Consider the following 20048-nt stretch of genomic DNA (forward strand, 5'->3'; position numbering starts at 1 on the left):
CACAACAACACAATCCTTGTTTGCAGTGACCTCAGAGCACAGCTCTGTTGATGTTTTGACATGCGCACCGCAGCGCTCGCCTTATTTCTCATGGAGCTCTTGTAGTTGTCATTTCAAACTGTGATGGCTTGGAGTGCTGCTTTGCACTACGAATTACGGTAAATCCTCCTCTTCATTAGAAAATAGACGTCCGGTTTTCAAAGTAAGAGCGCTGCATGGGCGCTGCATTATCAAACTCAAACCAACCATTTACTTAGCCGGCTAATTTAGATTTTACACAGTTAACCGATTTCAGACTATTTAACTGTGTGAATTTACTAAAAGGTAAAAAAAGCTAAATAAACTGGCCAATTTTTAACAACATGTGTATAAATGACAAAATAACGAATAATAAGCAAGAACTATCAAACAGGTGCATTTTATCCAATACTTATGACAGCGAAAATGCATGACTGAAATGCATAGCGTTGCGCTCATGCGCCACTGTAAATTAGAAAACTTTTATTTCTTTCTTATGAATGGCGTTTGGAGACATTACCGTAAAGCTTCGTGTGAAATGGCAGTGATTTGACAGGAGAAACCCGAATCAACGTTGTACAGCTTCACTGTAAGCCACTAACTTTCGTTATATTTATGTAAATAGTAGTAGAAATAGATCCTCGAAACTGCCAGTTTAAAGGGACATGTGACGACAGGCCGTTAGACCGGACCTTCATCAGAGCAGAACCCGAACAATGTTTGGGTGCTGCCACCTACTGGGCAGTGAAACAGCCACAATTATTATATATAAACAAAAAACACTAAAAAGAAGAGAAAGATTGGCAGATAACACGTTTGAATTTAATAGTTTACAGTAAAGTGACACGGCACATGAACAGTGGGTTTTAACCTGAGAGGAACAGGACAGTGAGCTCTGCAGACAAACGATGACACAGTTGTGATGGATTTGTAAAGAAAAACACCATCGTGTCAACATTCTGGGAACATAAAATGGCGTTTAATGCTTTGCAGCTCACAGTGGCATGAATCAATGAAACAAAGTATCATCGTATATTTTGCGTCCCGGTCCACAGCATGTGGCACCTTAAAAGTGGTCAAAAGAAAGAACAGGGCAGAAATGGCAACAGGGCCAATGCCACACATTAAGAAAGAAAATACATTCTTATTTTTTGAGTGTTTTAGAAACAGATCCACTACATCATAAAATCAAACAGAACTTTACAAAGAAAGAAAAACTGTCACTGCTATCAGTTCAAACTAAATAAAATCAATCCAAAAAAATTAAGAGAGTTTGGAGTATGCTTGAACTATGACCTCCCAAAATCTACAAATGCAGAAGATGCAAATAAAACCATGGCTTCAAACAGGCCACTGAACTGATTGGTTTCACACAAGCATAATATTGCAAGTTGCCGAAGCCCTTCTGTGCACAAAACACTGCTTAAAGAACAAAACACTTTTTCAAACTGTATGACAAGCAAAGATAATATTCAATGAACTCTGAAGAACTTATGGTGACCCTCCAACAGGGGTCTCCTGGAACAGACCCATCAGATTTTTTGGTTCAAAGTTGGAACGGGGCAAGTCGTCCTCCAAGAGCATCCAGGCCCGGCTGCGTCTCTGTGAAGAATGGCAGGAGTGGCGGATTCTCGGGCAGCTGTCATTCAAGCTGTTGTTGTGTATGGGGCTGGACTTTGGTGTCAGGGAGAGCACGCTGGAGTGCTTAGACAAATGAAAGGGGGACAGGTCTGGCACATTCAAGCGAATGGGTGAGTGGACAGGGCATTTGGGTGCCGAGGATCCTACTAAAGGAGTAGATGTACCATCCAGGCGGAATGGGGGCAACTGCCTGTAGAATCGAAAAAAGAAGAAAGGTAGAATAATGAAGGTCAATGACAAAAAAATATGACATCTTGATAGTATTCACACGCTTGGACTTGAAATTAGTGCTTTATCAGGGGGTAAGTGACAGTAAATCTCACCTGTTCAAGAAAGATGTGGCATTCTCAGAGTTAGGCTGAGGTTCAGGCTCAGACAGAAACATTTCTTCGTCCTCTGAGCTGTCTGCTGATTTTATCTGAGGGGTGGCAAGGACGTGCGTCAAATCCAGCTCGCACATGTTTCGAGGAGGCGTGCAGGGCTCTGGTTTGTTCTGAGGCAGCCACGGAAAGTGAAGCGAAGAAAGAATTCTACTTCCAAAGCACAAAATGTTCTGGCGGACACAGAAAGTGGGGTTGACATGTCAGGCAAGTTAAGACAGACATGGTGAGCAGAATTATGAAAGCTGCCTGCACCTCACTTGAAAATGATTAGCAGTAGGTCGTGACACGTACTCCATCTCCACTTAACCTCACCTGCTGGTTTCCAAATAGGAGCCATATTTAGGATTACTGGTGCGATACAGGAAAAACCCTTTTGGCTTTTGAGTTCTCTCAATGAAATATTCCACTTTGATATAAAGGCTGTAGCTTGAAAATGATTAAAGACGTACTGTAAATGAGAATAATGTGAAGGGTGATGCAATGTTGGGATGAAAGTAAATTCACTCATCTAATTTGCATATTAAAGTCCTTCAATGTGAAACCCCAAATCACACTGCTGTGGTATCCACCGCTACTCACACACAAAAAAAAAAACTCCCTTTAACTGTGAACTTGATGGTGAGGAAGAATGAGGATAAACATATGAGCTGAGGGAGGAAGGAAACATCTTAACATACAGTGACAGCACCCCACATTCAGCAGGTCAGTCTGGGGTTTGAGAGACATCACATAGTTTCCCCATTACACTCTTATGTTATGAAATGTAGCAACTAACATCTTACCAAAATGACCAGGTCAGTGAGTTTGTAACGTGGGCTACTGGCCATTCACAAAATTCTGACCAAATCAAAGGAAAGAAAAGTGCGCACCTGGCAGAAGGAGGCCAAAGTCAAGGCAGTTTCAGTAAGCGTGAGGTGCACCTTCCTCTTCCATGCGTGTTTTCGAACACAAGGAAGCGCCAGAAGCTCGGCGATCGTGGGCCGCTTGGATGGGTCTGGGCACAGCATCATCTTCAGGATAGATTGAAGCTCAGTGGATAGTTCTAGAAACGTGGAAAAATAATCATAGGTGGGATTGCAACAAGGACATGCAAAGAGTTTTAATGTCAAAGTCGAACTCACCGCCTGTAACCTCAGCAGGGAGGCAGCCTTGTCTGAGCAGCTGCCAGCCCTCGCCACCATTGGGAACCTCAATGTTACAAGCAAGCTCCAAAATAGAAACTCCCAAACTAAAGGAAATCGATAAACATTGTTAGTTATTCAATAATCAAGTTACACAAAATGAAGGCTGGGTATATTTTCTGACCTGAAAACATCAGCAGCAGGTCCAAACTCTCCACGCAGAAGCTCAGGAGCCATGTATCTGCCATCACCTTCCTGGGCATCCTCCTTCACCTTGTTCTGCAGGGGATCTGGACTCTTGTGATCAAACTCCAACAGCAGCCCAAAATCGCCCAGCTTGAGACGTCCAGATTCAGTGACCAATACATTTGCAGGCTTGAGGTCCAGGTGCACGAAACCATTGGAGTGCAGGTGATCCAGTGCTGAGAGGAGGTCGCACAAATAGGACCATGCTGCAGGCTCATCTGCACCAAACAAACCCAACAAACAATGTAAGTGAGTTTGCATAGCATAGCACAACAAGACAACACAGTATTTTTTTCTGACCAGATCCAGGAGGTTGGTCTTCAGCATAGATGAGTAGACTTGTGCTACACAGCTCTGTCTGGATGTAGAGACGCCCACGCTCCTCCCAGGATGCTTCGAAATGTAAGATGTGAGGATGGGGGCAGAGCTTCTCGTGATTTCTGGCCTCCCTCAGACTCCTGTTTCGGTCCCTGCTTCCCCTGAACCGATGGGCAGAGCGTTTCACGGCATAGTATTGTCCATCTTTGTTGGACTGAACCTATAAAAGAGTGAGGATTTATTTCAGTTTATCCACGTCACAATGATCATAAGAGTGATAGTATGATCGATTGTACTTTACCTTGTAGACTTCTCCAAAAGAGCCCCTACCCAGCAGGCCCAAATTGTTGAAGGTCTGATTAAAATAGGACTGCTGCTTGCCCGGGTACGCATCACTTTGAGATTCATTCAGGGAACTGGAGGCAGGACTACCGGTTGAAGTATTAAGGGGAGCCAGTCTGCTCAAAACGGACCATCCTTTAGATGGCGGCAGCGGAGGGAGAGAGTGTGAGAGCTGATTTACGGGAGAGGTGGACGAGTTGGATGATGAGACTGGGCGACGTCGCTTTTTAGCAGAGAAAGACTGCTCAGCAAAGGAAAAATGGGTGGGAAGAGGCAAAGCAGACCTGGGCCCGGGGGTTTCTTCTGCCCTTGACATAATGTTGGGATAATCGACTCTTTATGTTCAGCAAATCCAAGACTGTAAAGAAAGAAAAACATTTTTTAGATGAGTGGAAACCAAATGTTCATACGTTACCGCAAGAGATTAATCAACACATACTGTTTTTATCGATATATGTTCTGTCTACCGGAACAGCAAATACTCGCCCTACCAGGAAAACACGTCCCTTTTTAACGGCAACAATCGTGTACGATGTACCTTTTCCATCGGCGGCGACATCCAACTGAACTTCAAAGACAACGGTTCTGATTTAAATACAGACACTGACGCAACAAAGGCTAGACACGTAAGCAAAGTTCAAAGACCATATTAAACAAAAGGTGTCAAATAATGACATGGCAGGTAAAGGTTCAAGCTGTCAACGACAACGGTTAATACACATTAGCAACGTCACCTTTTTTACGGCGAGCTAACGGATAACAAACACGAAGGCGCCACGGCATAATATTTGGTATTGAGGAAACATTTACAACAAGGCAGAGCACTGACCATATTCCGGTAAGGGCAACAATCCGAAATAAAATGGAGAGTTGAGACACAGCCCGTACGGCACCCTTCAAACGCAAATGGAGCTCGCGCCAATTTCTGAAAACACACGTTTCACCGACGTAGCATTGACGTCACCACTTCCGGTTGCTTGACGCGTAGCTGCCTTTCGTGAATACTAACGGCCGCATTTGAATTACGCAACACACGCAAGACTGGGGTTCTGCTGCACTGAAAGGGCTGGCGCAATTAGCTAGCTAAACCACTTGAGATGGTAAAGTCTTCTTTGGTTTCACTTCAATGTCAAATGCCTTGTCAATGTTCAGACGTTTATGTTTAAAGACTGCTAGTACAGATCACGACGACCGTAGGCTCTGCGAACCTAGCGTTGGGCTTTATATGGCTGTGTGCTAATGCTAAGATTTCAATGTGAGCCTCGCCTTCTATACAACATTACGTTTAATGTGTGAAATTCCGTGGACAACCGAAGTGCTCTCGGAAGTGTTGGGTGCCGTAACTTGTCGTGATTTTATATCCTCTCATGGAATTGAGAAGGCCGTATGTGTTGTTGGTGAAATTCTCTGCATTGCCGTATTTGCTAGTGTTAGCCTGCTAGCAAAATGGTTTGTCACCAGTTAGTCAAAGTGTTCAACGTAACTGAACGCAACTTATTCTTCTTCTTTAGTAACTACCAACATGTAGGATTTCCGGTAAACAGATCATTACACATTCATGTTTGATGTAGAACCACTATGGAATAGGAGAATCTATGAAATTGATGTAGAAAGCTTATTTTAAAGAAACTAATGAAAAGCATTTGCAAACGGTATTGTTATTTCTATCAAACCGTTGCTGTAGGGAACATGATTGTTGACGTTTTGGTTGCCACTGTTTCCTCACAGTAGTTATTTCTAATGACTTAAGAAAAATGCTGTATGGTATTGGAAGAAAAAGTGACATTGCAATTTATCTTTCACTGCGATACATAAAATGCGGTAATTAACAAGAACTGTCACCAGACAACTTGAATAGCGATATTTCAAAAGGTCTTCCAAAAAGTGGATCTCAAACAAGTAGACAAATTGTTATTTTATTATTACAATTTGTTTTACACTTTATTACAAGTACAGACTTATTTTTACATAAAACTGACAGATAAGTTATAAAAATCAGTAAAAGTTGATGATTAAATGTGGGAAATTACTGTGATAACTAAAAATACTGTGTAATTCTGTGATTCCTTTCGTGCAACGTGTCTGGATTTACAGTAAATGTCATTGTTATTCAACAGATCAGAATCAGGCTATTTCTGACATTTATTGTTTGTTAAACTTAAGCTCCACAGAGAGAAAAAAAGATTTCTCAGTAATACTCAAATGATGCACTGTCTCACATGTGCTTGTCCTGATGACAATGTTTTGAGTGATGCAGCCCGATGATAATGTATGTTCTCCATGTCTTGTTCTTAGGACGTGTTCTTGATGATCCGGCGTCACAAGACCACAATTTTCACAGACGCCAAGGAGTCCACCACTGTGTATGAGCTCAAACGTATTGTGGAGGGTATTTTGAAAAGGACACCGGAGGACCAACGGCTCTATAAAGTGAGTCTGGGAATAATGCTAATTTTGTCATTTTTCTGTAGCTTGACCAGCCTGTTTTTGAAGCAACTCCCAAACCTGTTGTTGCTCAACAGGACCAACAGTTCACTTAAATGACAACTTTAGAACATGTTACATTCGTGAAATTGAACATTTGTAGCCGAAGCCTAATAACATTTAAAATACTTGGCCAAATATCATATACAGACAATCCAAAATGGCTAATAATTTTAAATAATTGGTTGAAACCGGCCACACTTGATGCGATTGGTTGATGAGAAAAAAAAGTTGTGCGTGTTCTCGTTTAGGCTGTCAGTCAGTGGATATACATGGACCATAGTCACCCGTGCTGGGTGTTTTCTGTTATGTTGACTATAGACTTCCAAGTAGGGCTCAACGATTATGGCAAAAATGATAATCGCAATTATTTTAATTCAAATCATAATGTAGATCATTCAACGATTTAAGATTTTGCTGTCATTGAACTTTCAAACTTTATTTGAACAGTTAACAAGGAAACAATGAGTGTATAAATAATGATTTAACAGTTATATTTAACCTTCATCATGTAGTTTAAATGTTTCTCTCTGCAAACACCAGTCTGTATGGTCTGGCTTTAGAACAGTGGAGATGGGAGACAATATTTCGAACTGAGCAGACACTTGACTTGACTGGGATGCAAAGCTGTGTTGTAAGCTGCGATTTCACATTCCAAGCTTTTTGAGTCATTTTTCATGAGAACTTAAGAAGTCACTCCTTTTATGATAAAACTTCCATATTTGAGCGCTCTTCCTGCATCTCTGCAGCATGACGAATAACAAGGCGTGCTTGAGTTTATCACCCTTGTCTCAGTTTGAGTGTGAGCGATTGTTCTTATGCATTTATCCACTTCCAAATAATCACTGGTTTTCAAAACATCTCCGACAGCAATCACTGCTGTTGTGACTCAGCGCTGGATGAGCGTCTGCTCCTCTGAGAATCTGACACTGAATACCATGCTGCTGTTATACAGAGCATGGTATTCATGACAATATTGGCGTCCCCCACGCCGTGTAAACCGGAGGCTCGAGCTGTCTCACCGAGGGGCTCCCTCTGTGTAGCGGGCTCACGGTGCCCTCCAGAGTGATTGTGGATCATGTTTTCGTAATCGTAAGAAACTTTTGCGCTGTCAGACTTTTTTATAATTCATGAGAGTTTGAGTCAATGAGCAAACTTGTTTTGGACAAAGTTATATTACGGTGCCCTCCAAGGTGATTGTGGATCATGTTTCCGTAATCGTAAGAAACTTTTGCGCTGTCAGGCTTTTTTATAATTCAAGAGAGTTTAAGTCAATGAGCAAACGTGTTTTGGACAAAGTTATATTTGTCTTGTCAGATTTGTATTTTTCTTGGAGAGCCAAAAAAAAAAAATCTGATCTCTGAGTCCAGACCGTGTTCCCATTTTTCATCTGTTGTGCTACTGATTTTTTACTTCACTTATCAATAAATAGTTTTGTGATTCTGATTTTGTTGTTTATATACCATATTTGTCGTTTTTAAGTACACTTTCTTTTGTTTTTTGGGGTAAATGAGTTGAAAAATTAACTGACATTTTGATTATTTTCAATGGCAAGTTTTTATTTGATTTAAGAGTATGTGGGTTGCGCACTCAGTCACTGAACATATTCAACTCAACTGACAGTATCACTGTTTATGGATTTGAAATATTGGCAGCAGGCAGTATTTTTTTTATACTCTCTTCAATAAATAACACAATATCATTCTGATTATGTGAGTTATTTGGAGATGAAGCAGGCCATTTTGCCCTACATATACTGTATGTGGCTGTCAAAAACACATCGAGTTAATTTTTGCAATGAATTCTGAAATACTGGTGAAAAAAAGTTAACCCTGTATTAGTGGGTCAAATGTGAAGTAATTCTTAGAATATTCTGGACTTCTTGCCATATTGGTCAGAGGTTGGTGACAAATTGTAGAAATTGATTTAATCCCGATTTAAGGTTATTTTTGATTTAGGTCATATTTATTTCTACTGATCTCATTGTCTACTTGCCTTTGTAACACATCTGTATTCTCTCACAGGATGATCAGTTGCTAGAAGATGGAAAAACACTTGGTGACTGTGGATTTACCAACCAGACTGCCAGACCGCAGGCACCAGCCACAGTTGGTCTGGCATTTCGAGTCAATGGTACTACTTTTTATTTGTTTCTGTTCTGGATTAGTTTCACATCATTAATGAGCTTTCACACACTGTTGTGAGTAAGAGGAGCTAAAGCAACCCCCTGTTGGTTAGGAGGTCGTATGTTTTTTGTTTCTGTTTTTCCCCTCAACAAATGGATCAGAATTTAGCATATAAAATTCACCTGCTTAAGATGATTGTGCTACAATTCAGTTTGACAGACTTGATATGTACTTGATGTTGATGATAAAGAATATAGTTCCAACACTTGGGGCTGGAAGAGACTGCTCTACTAACTTGCTATGTCACCCTTTCTTCCTTCAGATGAGAGATTTGAGCCGTTGCACATCGAAGCCTTCTCCAGCCCCCCTGAACTCCCAGATGTGATGAAGCCTCAGGACTCTGGTAGCACTGCAAATGAGCAGGCAGTGCAGTGAGGGGAGCATGGAAAGGGGAGTGTGTGGAGTAACTGCAGTCAAAAATTGGCTCAGACAAGGATATAATGTAAATTCGTTTAGTGGATGGGGACATTTTGGGTAACCAAGCGTATCCACGGTACCTTTATGCTATTATCCCAGCACTGCCCTGACCCTTCACATCCAAACCTGTTTGAGTTAATTCACAAGTCATTTAATGATAACTTTGACATGCAGTACTGCTCCCCAAATGACTCAATGTCCAGAGTGAAGAAATATGTTTGGACGGTATGATTGTGTGTTTGTGTTGTCTTATTATCATTAATATTTTTGAAAAGGTGAAGGTGTAGTGGTGTGTCACAGTTGTGTCATTAAAAAGCAACATGCACAGGTAAAGAGGTGGTTGTCTGAATGGAGAAACAGCATGGGGAAAAAAAAACTCCCTTTACTTTCACACATGCTGCAGATATGTCTGAAAGGAACGTGGTTATTTGGTCAGATGAAGTACTTTTGTTTCTTTAGTACGCTAGCTCTTCCGCATGTCGTACCATGAGACCAAAGGCAGACACCAGAGAACTTGTGTGGACATCAGTTTGTCTTTGTATATGATGATAGTTAGCAGTGTTTGACTTCAGATGACATTTTCACCACATCCTCATGTGGCGTCTTCTGACTCACAGACATAAACTGTAACTGTGAGCTTGCTTAATTAAACTTTTTTTCTTTCCTGTTTGCTTTCTATCCAAATGCCTCTCTTTCTTCACGTCATGACATTGATACTTGGCAAACTGAGCAATTTCCATGCCAAACTATACTGAACCAAAATTGTAAACGCAGCGTCTGCAAGGCATTTTTCCTTTTTTAATATAAATTCCTGTTCTGGCATAGAAGTCAAAATTTACAGCAATAGAATGTGATAAAATTCTCACTCATAGCGATGGGAAAAGGACGCAATACATCACGTAACATGTACATTAGTGTCCGTTTGCACAAGGGTTGTCATCCCCGATTTTCACACTGGTCAGTGTCTGTGAAAATTTGCCTGTTGTCCAAACCAACAACTTCATCAGCTGTAAATGAGTTTATTGTTGTGCTGTCAGTCCAGTTAGATGTTGAGTTAAAGTCCAACTGAGGAATAAATCGCTCCATTAATCAACAAACTAAGTCAAATGTGCAAGAAGAAAACAAACATTACAAATGCAGCAGCATATCCAAATTACTTTTATGTATTAAATGTCAATATCAAAATATCGAGACAATATTACAATCAAGTATCGCAAAAATATTGATTCAACATCACGGAATCAAGCATTGACATATTTAAGCGTCTGTATTTTCCTTCCTGACAATGCCGATGGCTCGCTGCCTCACAACTACAGGTATCTGTGACATCTTGAGAGGTCAAATGCGGGTTTTTGTAGTGACTTCTGATAATCTGGCTGGGGAGTGGTCACGACATGTTCACGCTGCTTGTTGAGCATGTATGGACACACATGGTTGACCCTCGGATTGAATCAACACCACATTGTGACCACGGAGACAAGACAAAACCTTCCAAAATGACTCAGTGTGAACATAGAAAGCGTCTAGTAAACAAAACTATAGGAGAGCAGCGTAACATATATAATTTTGCACACTATATTTAAGTGGAACATTTCAAAGGCCCTCTGCAATACATAGAAAAACAAACTTCCTCGGTCTTCCTGGGAGATATTAGTCAGCTGGTAAGTAACTTAAGCAAGTATGACTTCCCTTTTCCTGAGAATGATAAACTACTTTTTCTGTTAAAAAAAAAAAAGACTGACCTAGTATCCAAACATCTTGACTTGTAAATCCGCTGGCCACTGTAAACATTCTACCTTTATTGGTTGCACCGACTCAAAGAACAGCATTATTATCTATAGGTTCCTAGCTACATGTTAAGGACATCACCACTGAATTTATGACTTATATGAGCCTTTCAGTAGTGCAGCACCCTTAACCTTCTCTGAGCACAAGTGAACCTACTGTACAGTCTGGCCTTGACCTGCTGACCGCTGTTGAACCGACGCTGAGGAAGTGTTCTGCTCAGAGAAGTCGATCGATGACACGGCTGCTCATCTGCTTTCCACTGGAGTCCAGTGGTCGGCCTAAGAGGAAAGCCACGTTACAGCAGCTGCTTGTTACTGCACTCAGAAGAACCAACATTTTAGTCATCCTCCATTTTCAGAAAATGTTCCCGCTTGCTTCCTACACTCGCTAACACTTGAGCAATTTTAAACCAACCCGGGCTGCAATGGTAAGCGATGAAAAGACCCATGATCCTGATCGGCACCTTTTTAAGGGTCTTTCCTGAGCAAACACGACTGTGCGCACGTTCGCTCACTGCTTTATGTGTCGTTGTCAAGATGACATCCACGACTTGAATGATCCCAAATAAGGACCTAGAATGCGGGGTGACGTCATTTGTCAGGGGAATGCGGCGACGCGACCACATTTATTCAACTACGCCTCTTCCTCCGGTCGCAGCTCCGTCTGGCCCGCAGGACAGGAAGAGGCTGGTGGGGGGGAAAAGGAAAAGGCATCGGGACGCCCTCCCTCCTGCCCTTCCTCCTCCTCCTCCTCCGTAGGCGGATAACGGTGTCCAAGAAGTTACGGAGGAGCAGACAATAGCGCCAGCACTGTACACACACGCCTCCATTACAACTTCTTCATGGTCGCATCGTCCTGGCCGCCTGAGGAGAGACATCATGGAGGATCTAGGTGAGTGCGTGAGGAACCTACTTTTAAATCGTGGGGGTCTCGGAGGAGGGTGGTTTGCCATGGAAAACTAGACATCTGCCATGTCTGACAGGCAGCTCCGGTCGATATGGAGGGGGATTCCTCTTTCCAGAAACAGGAATGGTTGTGTGTTATTCCACTTCCCAGCGTGAACTTGTTTCCTCTCATTAACAAAGAGTATGTTTTCCTTGACTTTATGACATGGTCTGTTATCTGGTTTGAGCATGCCTTGTTCATTCAATAAAGCCGTTGCAAATTACATTTCAGAGAATCCGCTCTTGACCTTTTGTGTCCATTACCGCCAACAAATGACGGTGGGGAAAGAGGCGACTCACTCCTGAGGCAAAAGGTTCTGGTCGTCTTCCCCCCTTCTTCCATTCTAGTGACCTGAAATAGCCCAAAACCAGCCCGCTGTTTCAGAAACCACAAAGAAAACAGAAAAGCCCTTCACCACTGCTGCTCATCTCACACAGAGCAGTATTTTTCGACCTCTCGACTGGAGCCAATCTGGCCCATTAGGCTCTAAAGCGAATCCGTGGGGCACATCTGGATTAAATTGCACACAGAGCATGAGTCAGGCAGTGGCCATGTTTAGGACGCCAAACACTGTTGTACAACACTGTGTCAAGTTTATGTATTTGACGCTTGTGAGGGAGGCCACTTGCTCTGCAGGCCCTCGGCCAAGACAAACAAGTCGACTTGAAGCTCTAAATATGGTCATAATTCCCACTGAGAGAAGTTTATCTCCTTATAAGAGCAGTTTGTGCAGCTCGTGTGTGAATGGATGTGTGTGGCTGTTAAACAGGAGACATAAGGTCCTGGCCACATGCTCCGTGTGTGAATCACCCGGCGTTGAAGTGGCCTCGGAGATATGTCATCAAAGTAAACTATCTCTTCAGTGGGTATCCGTTCATCACCCTCAGATACCATCGTAGGACGGCTAATGGAGATGATTCCTACTGGTGATATCCCACTGAAAAGCACGCTCATATACACATGCTCTCCCTGTAACTCACTTGAAAACGCTTATCTCAGTGTACCAGACTTCCCTTTTAAGCCAGCTTCTCTGATGGTCCTATGCTGGAATGAAATGCACAATTTTAGCACCAAAAATAGGATGGTGAATGTACACATGAGCGGGATGCTCCTGAGTCCAGCATCGTGTCTGGGAGACCCAGAAGCGTGACTGCCATCTGGACCTGCAGGGCTGTGCTGGGTTGCCAGGTCATACATAGGTCATTCTGTTTAATGATTTGTTCTTAGAGGATGGTGGAAATGTGAATCCAACCAGGAGGGGAGGATCCATCCCAAATTCTATCTGTTGGAGTTTTCACACAAAACCTCCTCTTCTTGAGCACCTCTATTCCTCTGAAGATTTTCGGGGGATAATCTTTACCACAGGTCCCCTGCCTGCATAGACCTGGATTGATATGGGACACACACGTCTTTCTCACACCTAAGTTGACATGTAGTCTAGATGTCTTGTTGACCTCCATCTGGATTAATGGCCGTATTTGGACCCTCCGATAATCTTTGAGAGCATATTCAAATCGGCAATGTTTTTGACTTGCAAACTTTTAAAGAAAAGCAAAGACAAATAAATCAACAAAAAAGAAATCCTAAACACAATTTGCGCCGTCACTTACTTTCCAGTTTGAACTTTTTGATATTGTATTTTCATTTTTCAAAACGCACTGTATTGTTGTGTATGGCGCCATGCTTACTGACATGAATCCTTTTCCCGCTAACAGTTTGGCCCTATGGTTAAATCTAGAGTAGAAGCTTCTGTGATGGAGAGAAGTCACTGTATAAATAGAGACATTCTGCCAAAGCAGACTGGTAATAGTTCATGTTTAGTCTGCCTTGTTCTGGATTTGTAGCTCTGGAGCTTGGCGAGCCAAAATGATGTTGTACAGCTGTAGAGCTCTGAATACTGAGTATCTGGACCGTTTCCATTGCAGCATGGGGTGGGTGGGGGTGAAGTGGAGTTAACTATCAGCTGCTACACACTCTTCCTCCTTTGCTTCCTGTCCACAATAGCATGTCATACCATTATTCGGTCATTAGATTGTTATTATTCACTTGTGACTGTCCTGTCCAGTTTCTGCATGTTGTCTGACGTGAAGGCTGACTTGCTGCTGCTGCTGTCCGTTTCTCCTCAGGAGTGCCTGAGACACTTAACTACCCTCTCAGTCCTCGTATTGTTGTGTTTGGTACGTAAGTGTTTCTATGTTTGTTTCATCTGTCACTGTGTCGTGTTGTTCCTTCATCCAGTCCATTTCCTCCCATGTTTCATGGCATGTTTAGTTGTCCATGTCTCTCTTCACAACTGAACTTCCATGTGAGCAGCTTCATGGAAGCACCACAGAGAGAGTGGCATAAGTGGAGAGCTGCCGAGTGAAAATCCTGCTCACTGCATGAGACAGGTGTTCCATGACTGGCATCACTCTTCAGCCTTTTACCTGTGTTCAGGTGCAGAGGTCGGCGTGATTTTCACTCACACAAGCCGAAGCTTCCCACCTTTGTTAACCAACTTAGTGATCAGCCAAAAGAAAGCATCTTTTCCTCTTCCCTTTACCTCTCATTACAACCATCATACCCAACATTAAAGTGATGAATAAGTTGACCTGCTCCCAAAACTCCATTTTGTCTTTACCCTGCAGATGCCCTCCTTGCTGACTTGGAGAACACCGGCTCTCCTCTGGCACGGTGTCCCGTACTCCTCACCTCGGATCCACCTTCAAACAGCGACAGTGTGATCCAGAATTCTGGGGAGTCCCGGCCACCGCCGCCAGCCTACACGCCCCAGCAGGTATGGAACACATCCTCGCATTACCCACTACGCTCCTCATCGCTGTTGAGATTAATGCCTCTTTAACTTATTTTTTTCAGACAGTTTCTGCAGCCATGAAGTCGACTCAGAATCCCAAACCAGACAAATTATACAGGTAAGTCCCTCACTTTTCTTCACACCGTCTGCACTGGTATAAAAGCGTCTAACTTTGTGAGTGTGTCTCAAAATATATATCTACTTTAGATCGATGAATTAACTCACATATTTAAAATTCCAAGTGAAGGATAAATCCAGCCTTTACCATTGAGATTTACTGATGTCATCCAGTAGTTTTTTTTTTTTTTCGGTCAACTTTTAATTATCAAACAGCTTCTGCTATGGTCAGTTATTACATTCAGACACTGACATTAAACATACAAGCTAGCATTTTTCATGTGGTTCTCTGTGTGATTGTTCATCATTCCAAGCCATAACCACTGCTATTGTACTGATTTTGTTTTGCTGACAAAAGACCGTTGTTACTATACTACTATTGGTAGTGAGAAAGGTTCAGGAGTATTCATGCAGTAGACACGTCCATACTGTATGTCCGTCCCCTCTTTAAGGGACTTTAAGGGACAATCATGAATCAAACTGTCACTGTCTAACATTTGTTTCCATTGTACAGCCCAATGCTCATGCCATAGCACTACCACCACCGTGCTTCACTGAGGAGGTGGCACGTTCATGAGCACTTCAGTTCCTTCTCTATACTCTCTCCTCTCCCTGGCTTAAATGAATCTGTCGCTTGTGTCCAGGATGTTGTTGGGCAACCTCTTATCTGACCTTCCTGTTTGGAGTGGTTTATCTCTTGTGGTGAAGCCTCTGCATTCGTGGAGGTGAAGACCTCTCACGACAGTTGTTACCTCCTGTTCTGAAGCTCAGCTCTCTGGTGCCGCCGATGGGGTTGCGCCTAATGCTTTTGTCATCTCATGGATGACTAATGATGACTGAGCATGGCAGATCTTTGGTCTCATTTTGACAGTTGACAATAACGGATTCAAAATGAAACTAGCACACCTGATCAAGTTTCACTGGGCATTTATGAGTATTTTCAGACTCAAATGTATGTGAGCTAGTTCTTATGAAGAGGTCTGTTCCAGTTGTATTTGGTAAATTGTCCTCCAATTCTGCCGGATTTCAAGTAGGGACGCACTATATTCATCAACGCTTCAAATCACCACTCCAGATAATGACGGCATGGGAAGCTAACAATAATGTTCTACTCTCTTCTGGTTTTCTTGTTCACAGCACAGTGTGTAAACCTCGATCCCCTCGCACAGCGGACCCCCCTCCAACCTTCTCCTCTTCATTGTTAGGCGGAGGTCTGAGTGAGCTGGATCACCTGTTGCAGGAGCTGAATGCCACCCAGTTCAATATTACAGGTCTGAGTGTATTGTGTAATCCGTCATAGCATGAAGTGTGTATTGAAGAAAAAAACCTTGACACATTTTCAGATGAGATTCTGGCTCAGTTCCCTTCCTCCAAGAAAGACGACAGGGACATGATCAAAGACAAGGACAGACCCTCCTCAAACAAGTAAGAACGGTCCGTTTTATGCAGTAAACGTTGCATGCAAGGGCGTTGTTACTGGAAAAACACCCTGTATATCATTTGTCGAACCCAAACCCTGGGGTCAAATGCTGTTCAATGAATATTGATTCTGTTCGGACCGCATCTTGGACTGTGCTCTGAATTGCATCCTCTTTGTTTGACATCGCTGCCCTAGATTACATCCAATGTGATTTAAAATGCTGACACGGACGCTTGAGCTGAAATGTCAACGCCGCATGCAACTTTCACTGAAACAGATATGGCTCTGAAAGACTTTCATCACCTGAAGCTGCATGAGAGTGTGAGCATCACTGGAGTAATTGTCTTCTGTAATTTTAGCTCCTCCAAGCCTTCTGCGACCTCTGCCACTCTGGAGTTGGACAAACTGATGGCTTCCCTGTCAGACTTCCGGGTGCAGAGCACAGTAAGTCCACCTGACCACCCACATACTCAGACCATTGGGCAGCAGCCTCACTCCCTTCTATTGATGGTTAACACCAGTCACCAGACTTTGCCTAGAGATTAGCCTCGGATCAGTCTCTCTATCATTTTTGTTTTGTTTTATAAAGTGATGATGACTCTAACATGGTAACATGTTAAAAAGTTCCACAATTTGTGTTCCAGATGGTAGAAGATTCAGATTAAAAAACACATTATTTTTCCCTTTTATGGAAGGAAATGAATAACTTGTTATACGATAATGAGTAGTAATAAATATTTGAGGTATAATATAATAATGTATGTATAATTCATAATATAATACAGGGGACAAAATGGAAAAAAATAATGCATAATATAATATAATATAATATAATATAATATAATATAATATAATAATTAGTGGTGGGACTTAAATAAATTAATTACAATTAATAAATCACAACAAAAAATAATTTAATTTAATTTAATATTATAAAATTGAAATTCTTATACAAATATTTTCAAGACATTAAAAGGGCTTTAGTTTAAATAAGGTGATATAAAAACTTGAATATAGCCACCATCGTGATTTATTGTGCCATTGTCAAACTGATGCAAAATAAACAATATTTTGTTATTTAAATGTATGTATGTGTCCATCATTTGATTCGGTAATATACCAAATTCATTTAAAATTGTTTATTCTCTATTTACATTAATTTGACCATGTTCCCGTTCATAAAACAGACAAATCATTGTTGTTTCTCTCCCAGCCAGCATTGCCAGTGGCTCCCACGGCTCCTGCGGCTCCCGTGGCTCCAGCAGCTCCTGCGGCTCCTGCGGCTCCTGTGGCTCCGGTGCCACAGCAGCTGGTCAGTCCTCCACAACCAGCACCCGGCGGCTCCTTGGACAGCATGTTGGGGCTTCTGCAGTCAGACCTGAGCCGACAAGGAGTTCAAACATCCTCCAAGGGGAACTGCTCTGCCTGCCAGAAGCCAGTAGTCGGACAGGTTTGTAGCATTAACTGTCTTAATTATGTTTGGCTAAAGATCATACCCTGTATGTCATTGTGTTTATGTCATTTGATTATTTAGAACAGTGGTTTCCCTTCACTGACTGTCCTTGTGCAGGTGGTGACAGCTCTGGGGAAGGTCTGGCACCCAGAGCACTTTGTGTGCACGGAGTGTGAGACCGAATTGGGCAGTCGCAACTTTTTCGAGAAGGATGGTCGTCCATACTGCGAGTCAGACTACTTTACTCTCTTCTCACCGCACTGTGCAAACTGCAACAAGCCCATTCTGAACGTAAGAGACTCATGTCGAGCATGTATTTTTCACTCTTGCTGTTGTGAGGTGGTGATTGTTTCTATTTCTTTGTGATACATATATCCAGCTGCTGTCTACTTGTCTGAAAATGTTCGGAATCATTTCCTCTTCTGTTGTAGAAAATGGTCACTGCCCTGGAGAAAAACTGGCACCCAGAGTGTTTCTGTTGTGTCAAGTGCAGCCGGACCTTTGGCGATGAAGGTAAAACGCATTTTTGTCCAGCAGGACCTGTCAAATGTGAAGATGTGCAAAAATTGTTTCTAAATTTGAATGGGATTTTTAGGTTTCCACGACCGCGAGGGCCAGCAGTACTGTCAGCAGTGCTTCCTGACTCTGTTCGCCTCCCGCTGCCAAGGCTGCAGTCAACCCATCCTGGAAAACTACATCTCTGCTCTCAACTCTCTCTGGCACCCTCAGTGTTTCGTTTGCAGGGTGAGTATTGCTGAAAGAGTCATGCAGAGTCATGTTAGTTTGACCTGGTCAACGGTGAATAAACTATGAAGCTGAAACCATGTTGTCAGATCTACTACTTAAACTTAAAGAAATCTTAATGTTGTGAATTTATCAAAATGATAAGCACATGTGAGACCTGCAACTCCTCACTTCGCTGTTCCATTTTCTCTGCGCAGGAGTGCCACAGCCCCTTTGTCAACGGCAGCTTCTTTGAACACGAGGGGAAGCCGCTCTGCGAGGCCCACTACCACCAGTCCCGGGGCAGCATGTGTCAGGCCTGCCAGCAGCCCATCCTGGGGCGCTGCGTCACCGCCATGGGGGCCAAATTTCACCCGCATCACCTTGTATGTCACTTCTGCCTTAAACCTCTGAGCAAAGGTTGTTTCAAAGAACAAGAGAACAAACCCTACTGCCACCCTTGCTTCATTAAACTTTTTGGTTAAGATTCTGAATGAAGAAAACTTTTTTGTTTTTTATTTTGACTCTGGGAACGAGGGAGGAGCTGGTCTCTCTTGGCTTTTCCTGATCAAAATGATGCAACCAATGTCCGTAACGTTGAGCATTTATGCTGAAATACCAAAGAGTTTACTGTGGATGTAAATCTGGAATTGATTCAAATTGAATGTTGGGGGGGATTCTTTTTTGCCAAAGGTAATGAGAAACATTTTTGGGTGGCTTTTGTTGTTCTTGCGTGAGGAAATCCCCTGTAATATATTTGCTTTAAGTTGCTGAGCTTTAAGTTGTAACTGCTATGGCACTTATTTGTAGTTGGCTACATGCTATGTTATGGTCAACATGACAAGTGAAGATGTTGGATTTATCATGGATTATTTTTTCACTCATGTACTCATTGCACCAAAGAAAGGCGAATAAAACATGACACTTTGTTTACCACCGTGATATTTCTGGTGACCTTTGATGAATGGTATCACATGTTCATGGATGCCTATTCCAGTTTCATTGCCTAAGATGGCATCATGCTGCAGACACATACTAGAACTACTGTAAATATATTAGGGAAATACATACTTTAGGAACAATGAAACTTTTTTTTTTTGTCATCAGCCCATGCTACTCTTCCATTTATACTTGGAGCACATGTCCACACATATGTTCTGAGTTTCATGAACTTGATATTTTATTCAATTGGTTCTGTGAAATTTGGGATCATGAGAGAACACATAAGGACACAACATGTTCACTCAACTAGGTAAACTGACACATTGACAAGACAAACAATCATCACTTAAATAAAATACAATAAAAAAGGGGAGATAAATTGAATTATCTATATTTAAAAAAATACCCATGTTATCTCTGATATAGAATGGCTGGCAATTCTACTTTTCCTGTCAGCAGAATATGATTTTTTTTTTATCATATTATATATCAAATATAATATGATCTATTTTTTTTAATCATATTATATTTATGATAAAAAATAAAGCAACTTCTTTCATCCACGTTTTACATGATTACTTATTTCAAGCGACAGGATCAAAAAAGACTAGTGACAGTGTTTTATTGTAGCGATTCAACGTCACATGACATGCTGTTCAGAGTCTTGACCGCTAGGTGTCAATATTTCTCACTTATTACATAAAGTTGGT

The 20048-nt window shown here is 42.1% G+C and overlaps 3 protein-coding genes across 10 annotated transcripts; 2 read left to right on the top strand and 1 right to left on the bottom strand.

Moving 5' to 3' along the window:
• Nucleotides 1–826: 826 nt before the first annotated feature.
• pkmyt1 (protein kinase, membrane associated tyrosine/threonine 1) lies at nucleotides 827–12004 on the bottom strand. 5 transcript variants are annotated; one of them, XM_053865603.1, is made up of 8 exons: nucleotides 11857–12004; nucleotides 4029–4427; nucleotides 3710–3947; nucleotides 3348–3627; nucleotides 3164–3270; nucleotides 2912–3084; nucleotides 1983–2212; nucleotides 827–1849 (listed from the first exon to the last, which is right to left on the bottom strand). In XM_053865603.1, exons 2-8 carry the CDS (start codon nucleotides 4383–4385, stop codon nucleotides 1510–1512), a joined length of 1725 nt encoding a protein of 574 aa, XP_053721578.1. In that variant the 5' UTR covers nucleotides 4386–4427; nucleotides 11857–12004; the 3' UTR covers nucleotides 827–1509. The 5 variants fall into 5 exon arrangements, with proteins under 5 accessions (XP_053721578.1, XP_053721575.1, XP_053721577.1 ...); XM_053865600.1 differs by lacking the exon at nucleotides 11857–12004 and adding an exon at nucleotides 4899–5047; XM_053865602.1 differs by lacking the exon at nucleotides 11857–12004 and adding an exon at nucleotides 4608–4746.
• Nucleotides 2629–9834, top strand: LOC128759022 (elongin-B). Of its 3 annotated transcripts, none has more exons than XM_053865606.1 (4): nucleotides 2629–3654; nucleotides 6365–6499; nucleotides 8578–8686; nucleotides 9002–9834. In XM_053865606.1, exons 1-4 carry the CDS (start codon nucleotides 3613–3615, stop codon nucleotides 9112–9114), a joined length of 399 nt encoding a protein of 132 aa, XP_053721581.1. In that variant the 5' UTR covers nucleotides 2629–3612; the 3' UTR covers nucleotides 9115–9834. The 3 variants fall into 3 exon arrangements, with proteins under 3 accessions (XP_053721581.1, XP_053721583.1, XP_053721582.1); XM_053865608.1 differs by lacking the exon at nucleotides 2629–3654 and adding an exon at nucleotides 4744–4907; XM_053865607.1 differs by lacking the exon at nucleotides 2629–3654 and adding an exon at nucleotides 5007–5169.
• Nucleotides 11569–19329, top strand: LOC128759020 (transforming growth factor beta-1-induced transcript 1 protein-like). 2 transcript variants are annotated; one of them, XM_053865604.1, is made up of 12 exons: nucleotides 11569–11835; nucleotides 14016–14066; nucleotides 14517–14665; nucleotides 14746–14801; nucleotides 15938–16071; nucleotides 16144–16225; nucleotides 16580–16664; nucleotides 17434–17670; nucleotides 17791–17964; nucleotides 18105–18186; nucleotides 18269–18417; nucleotides 18615–19329. In XM_053865604.1, exons 1-12 carry the CDS (start codon nucleotides 11823–11825, stop codon nucleotides 18879–18881), a joined length of 1479 nt encoding a protein of 492 aa, XP_053721579.1. In that variant the 5' UTR covers nucleotides 11569–11822; the 3' UTR covers nucleotides 18882–19329. The 2 variants fall into 2 exon arrangements, with proteins under 2 accessions (XP_053721579.1, XP_053721580.1); XM_053865605.1 differs by lacking the exon at nucleotides 14016–14066 and having other exon boundaries at nucleotides 11572–11835.
• Nucleotides 19330–20048: the final 719 nt, after the last annotated feature.

Source organism: Synchiropus splendidus, chromosome 5, assembly GCF_027744825.2.
Source record: "Synchiropus splendidus isolate RoL2022-P1 chromosome 5, RoL_Sspl_1.0, whole genome shotgun sequence".
NCBI lineage: Eukaryota > Metazoa > Chordata > Actinopteri > Syngnathiformes > Callionymidae > Synchiropus > Synchiropus splendidus.